At 37.8% G+C, this 5,881-nt stretch overlaps 1 protein-coding gene across 3 annotated transcripts in view; it reads right to left on the reverse strand.

Moving 5' to 3' along the window:
* Nucleotides 1-691: 691 nt before the first annotated feature.
* Nucleotides 692-5,881, reverse strand: part of EPSTI1 (epithelial stromal interaction 1) — a 73,752-nt gene continuing 68,562 nt past the window's right edge. For all 3 annotated transcript variants that reach the window (XM_006914983.3, XM_025049010.1, XM_025049011.1), the window contains one exon: nt 692-1,227. In XM_006914983.3, coding sequence (XP_006915045.2) covers nt 1,219-1,227 — 9 coding nt within the window. In that variant the 3' untranslated portion in view covers nt 692-1,218. The remainder of the gene's footprint in view (nt 1,228-5,881) is intronic.

Raw genomic sequence — 5,881 nt, forward strand, 5'->3', positions numbered from 1 at the left:
GTCCACAGTGTCACCACCAGTGCCACCCCATGTGGACCTTTCTATGCTATATCCTTGCCCCACTTCTGTGAGCCCCTCCCCTAGTCTTGGCCCCCAAATCGGAAGTCCCAGCCTTCCCCTGAATAGAGAGATAAGTTTATTTCAACAGAGCGACTGGTAACACAAAAGATCTCTTAATGCTGCAAAGTATTATTAGTTGTCCAGCTGCAAAAATCACTCCTAAAACCTTCATTTTAAGACTGAATGCAATGTTTCCCTTATATAACATGATGCAGGGGCAGGGGTGGGGGTGGATGGGTGGAGCATAAAGCATGGGAAAACCAATACTTTTGCATTGTAGGGCCTAAAAAATGGTTGAAAGTTGAAAGAGTAGAATTAAAAACCTATTAAGTTAGCAATAGCAAATAGGTTACATACAGCAAAGACAAATTTTCAAAATATCTACAAAGCACATGTAGTGTCTACGTTTGCATCTAGTTAATTTTTGGAGAAACGGCCTTTTAGAAAATAAATGGTCCCATTCTGAAAAACAGAGGGACAGAATTAGTAAGTAAAACAAGGCCAAAGACAGATCCTATAGTGAGTGTAGTTTTATATTTGATCTATATGTGCTGTAAAGGAAAATATAAAAATGAGACCCCTCAAGAGAGAAAAACTCAAGAGCTCTTCATTAAAAATAAAAGCAAACCAGTTATGCAAAGGTAGTTCAAAATTTATTTATAAATTTGTTTAAAAGAATATAAAATATTTCTTTTTCTTCTGCTCACATTTGTACACTGGATTAAGAAAGTCGGGATTAAAATCTAAAAAGATGCCAAATCTTCCCCAAACCTGATCTGAGAATTAGCTGCTTAGAGAGACAAGCATGCAGCATCCATAGATTTCGCTAATCTGAAAGCATCAAATGATTTCCTTATTTTCTGTCTTACTAACATTGCTGAAATTATACTGCCGATAAGAGGCAAATGCAATCAGAAAAAAATACTGTAACGCATCACTGGTGGTAAAGGTTAAATACGAGTTTGGTAATCAGCTCGTACAAACATGCGTAACCCGTGACAGGGAGAAACCTGTCACTCTCGGGGGCTCAGCTGAGTGGGTGAGCAACTGAAGTCCAGGTAAAAGCAGCGAGGATGAGCGAAACCACATTAGAAAAAAAAGCATCTCATGAAGGTTTTCAAGGTCAGTTGATAAAGGCCAGATGTAAGTAAATATTTCTCACATATCCTGGAAGACAAGGAAAACAAAATTACTACAAGCAGCAAAACAAAATTCAAAGCCTTTGTAAGTTCGCAATAAAGTTCCTTCAAAGAACACTCTTACTACACCAGGCCTAGGTGACTCTTTGTTAATGATTTAAAGTCCCAATGAAATGACTTTCAAGTCCCATTGCATTTGATTCGCAAAATAGTCTGTCAACAATAAAATGGCATGTTGAGTGATGTCGTGGGTTGTGTTCTTGGAGATAGGCTAACATGGGTCACAAATAATAATGTTCTTAAATGCTGTCACCTGCCTCCATAGTTACAGCAAGGACAGGACTCACACGGTGTGGAGCAGAGCAATTTAAATGGAAATGCATGGAGTCTAGTTGTATTGTGCTAGGCAGCAGGAAGGTGGCTTCTCGGGGGGCCTTGAGGAAGGGAGATAGACTGAATGAGTCCCCTCCCTCACCACCATTTGCAAAAGCCAAGAAATCTCCAGCAAGCCTCCCAGAATGCTGGGCCGAGTGACCCTTGGGATTCAGACTGTCGCTGTTCTCTCTAACACTCTGGAAATCTAAAATCTCAGCTCATGGCGAACACTTAACTGCCCTTGAAGACAGAGGATTTAGTTTCCTAGTATTCCAAACGGTCTCACCTGCTGCTATCACGGAAAAGACCATTTGAAGTGACTCTCAATGTCCCACCTAGGTGCATCGTGAAAACTAATAGAGGACTCTAGAAAACTAAAATGCGTACAAAGCAATTTTCAATTATCAAATAATAAATATATATTAAGTAATATGAGAAGAACGTGATTTAAATTTTAAAAGGTTTAAAAATAAAGATCGATCTAATTTGTCTACCCAACACATATTATTTATCAGAAGCCTACTGCTTAAGTGTCTATATGATGTTTGAAGAAATAACTTCTTCCTTTGGCTTTCATCGTAGTTTTATCGTCTTTTTTGCCTCTTCTTTTCCTTTCTTCTTTGATTTTTCACTGGTTCCAATACTTCCTCTGAGCTCTACCTATGACTTAGGAATATCTCTCCTCTCTCATTCCTTGGTAGAGTTCAATCTCATCTATCAACTTCTAAATAAATGATACGTTTTTAATATTTCCTATATTATTAACCTTTCGTTAACTTTTTTTTTATTTACAAGACAAATTCAAGATAAAAGTTTATGGCTTCTTTTCTTCCTTTTGTATGGTGTCCTTTGATGAACAGATGTTTTATTTTAATGTATAGTTGTCATTTCTTCTTGGTATTTAGTTTGGTCTTATGAAATCCTTCCTAGCTCAATTTTACAAATTAGTCTAGTTTCTTCTGAAATTTAAAAGGTCTTTTTTTTTTTATTTAAAAGCTTTAAACTACCTGGAACTGATTTTTATGCATGGTATTGGGAAGGGACATAATTTCACATGGGTATTCAACCAGATTTGTTGAAGAATTCATTTTCCCCCGAGTTGTACTCCGTCTTCTGTCACACATGAAAATTGCAGAAATGGTTGAGTCTGCCCGTGCTGATTCCATATCATATTAAGTGTTTAATTAAGTCCCCATATATACTGCTTTATCTTTAGGCGTGAACTGGGTATTCTCAGTTCTTTGCTTTGATTAGAACTTAAATAAATCCATGGACGATTAGAGAGCTCATTCCTATCCATTAACAAGGTATAACTCTACATTTACCTATTCCTTACTGTCTTTCAATAAAATTTTATATATTTAAGAAAAAGGTTTTATATATCTTTGATTGTTTTGTTTATTTCCAATGTGTAGAAACAAAGTTAGTTTTTATATACTGATCTTATATCTACCAAAATTGCTGGGCTCGTATTTATTCTAATAATTTGAATATAAATTATTTTGTATATTCTAGGTAGATAATTGACTCATCTGTGATTTATAAACATTTTCTTTTTCATACCTTAAATCTGATTTAAAGGAAATGTTTTTGATGTATTTTGATTATAGATTTTTGATGCCTTTTTTTAGCTAAAGAAATTTCTGTCCTATTCCTAGTTTGCTAAAAGTTTTTACCATAAATAAGTATTGAAATTTATCAAATGCTTTCTCTGTACCTATTGAGATGATCATATGGTGTTTGTCCTATAATTTATGAGGTGAATTATCTCAGTTTTTTTGTTTTATTTTGTTTGTTTATTCATTTATGATAAGCCAACCTTACACTTTGAGATAAATTCAATTTAATAAGGACATACTGTGCCTTTTAAAAATTTATTACTGAATCTATCAAAATTGTGTTAATTTAAAAAAAAAAAAATGAGAGTTTATTTGAGCCTAACTGATGACATATGCCAGAGAGCAAGATCTCGAGAGCTTCCGAGAACAATAGTTTTGCAGCTTCTTTCGAAAATTGTGTGCATTTTTTTGAATCTGTGTTTATGAGTGAGATTGGTCTTTTATTTCCTGGGTAGTCTTTGCCCGATTTTGATTGAAAGTTACATTCAGCTGTTTAATACTTTTGAGGAATGCTTCTTCCTTTTCATTTATCTGAAGAACCTTTCCAGACATTTGGAAAAATCTGATCCTAGAACATTTAGTAGAACTTTTCCATACTACGTCTAGGGCTGGTTTTTATTTTATGGGGAGACAATAACAAATTAATCTAACATAGCATTTGCATCATTTTGAATTCCCAGCAACAATGTGTGAAAAAACAAGTTTCTCTAGAGCCTTACCAACTCAGTATATTGTAAATCTTTTGTTTTCTGGAATTTTTGGCCAAGTAATAAATGAGAGATGATATTTTGGTTTAGTCTTTAATTTGTATTCCTTTTATTATGATAAATTCATTGAGTGCTTTAATTTCAATGATTATGATTTTTTATTTCTAAAAGTTTTTTTTTTTCCCCCACATCTTCTTGGTTGTCTTCGTCTCTTGTTTTTGTTCATGGTTTTAAATCCAGTATTTATTTTAACAGGTGTTTTATGCATAGCTATTTTAAAATTCGGTATCTAGTCACTACTACATCACATCATTCAGTTCTAAATCTTTGTCGTTTTGGTGAACCTCAATCACAGCCACCTGTTTCCTTGTCCTTGTAATAAGTTCCAGTCACTGTTTTATGCTTGGAATGTACCAGCGAACAAAATAACCAAAGGGCCCTGCTCTGATGGAATATGGAACATAAATTACCACAAGGAGAGACTAAGAGTAAATAGTCAACAAAACATATAAATAAACGATGTCAGAAAAATTATGTTAGAGGTTGCAGGGTGCGATGGAAAAAAAAAAAAGTGGAACCCGAAAAGAAGATGGCAAGAAACAGGTGGCAGTATTAAATAAATGGCCGAGGGACCCTCACTGAAGTAGAAGCCAAGAAAATACTCGAAGGGGAGCAAATCATATGGATTTTGCAGAAGAGTGTAGAGGGAGCAGCCGGTGCGAAGGCCCTAAGGTTCCTCACGTTTGCAAAGACCAGCAAGAAAGCAAGCGTGGCTGGGGAAGCAGGGCTGTCGGAGGAGAGCGTCGGGGCAGAGCGGAGTCCAGATCGCGCAGCACCTGGTCAGCTACTGCGAAGACTTTGTCTTTTCCCCCAAGTGATTTGGGAGCCGTTGCGGGGTTTTGAGCAGAATGGTGACAGGATCTGACTACTGTTTCAAAGGCATCACTCTCGTACGGAGAACAGACTCCAGACGGGGGAGTCGGGGAACAATGAGACCACTTGGGAGGCTATTTCAAGAATCTAGATGAGCACTGATAGAGGCTGGGAACAAGACAATAATGGCGAAGCTCATGAGAAGATTCTGGACTGGATATATTTGGAAGGAAGAGTCACGAGTAGCTCCTGATGGGTCAGCTGTGGGGGATGCGAGAGATGAGCTGTGTCATTACGCAAACGGGAAAAAGTGCCGATAGGACACGGGGGCGAAGGAATTAAAGTTTAAGTTTTAGACATGCCGAGGTTGAGATATCTATAAGCTATACAAGTTAGAAATGTTAAGCAGACGAATGGGTATGCAAGCCTCTGGCTCGGAGGAAGAGGTAGGTGTAGGCTAGAAATAGACATTCAGGGGTAATAAGCATATATACAGTTTTTAACTGCATGAGCGTGAATGAGGTCGCCGAGGTATCAAGTGAACACAAAGGATGGAAGGTGGTCCAAGGCGGATCCCCGATGCACTGCAATGTGGAGAGGATGAAAAGATGCAGGAGACTCAGCCAAGAAGAATGAAAAGGCGTAACCACTAAAATAGGCGGAAACCCGGGAAAGGGCCGTGTCCCAGAAGCCAAGTAAAGCAACAGTTTTATCACCGACGACAAACGACGCTGACAGGTCACAAAACAAAGGCTGAGAAACAGCCGTTGGATCTTGCAATGTGGACGTTGTTTGTGACCACGACGAGAACATTTCTGTTAGGCTGGTAAAGCCTGAAACCCAATGAGAGTGGGTTTAAGAGAAATGGGAGGAAAGACGTCAGAGACAGCAAGGACAGACACGCCTTAAAGTTTTGCTCTAAAAGGTGGACAACAACAACAACAACAACAAACAGCGAGAGGGAAAGGTGGTAACAATGTAATGTTTACTTATTAATATTTTACGCTGATGGGAATTTTCTAATTGAGATGAACATCTGGCCATTCAGAACGGGGGAGTCTTGTGAGAATGGAGTCCCCCAGTCGGTGGAGGAGACAGAAACTGGTCC

The sequence above is a fragment of the Pteropus alecto genome, unplaced genomic scaffold (genome assembly GCF_000325575.1).
Source record: "Pteropus alecto unplaced genomic scaffold, ASM32557v1 scaffold35, whole genome shotgun sequence".
Classification (NCBI taxonomy): domain Eukaryota; kingdom Metazoa; phylum Chordata; class Mammalia; order Chiroptera; family Pteropodidae; genus Pteropus; species Pteropus alecto.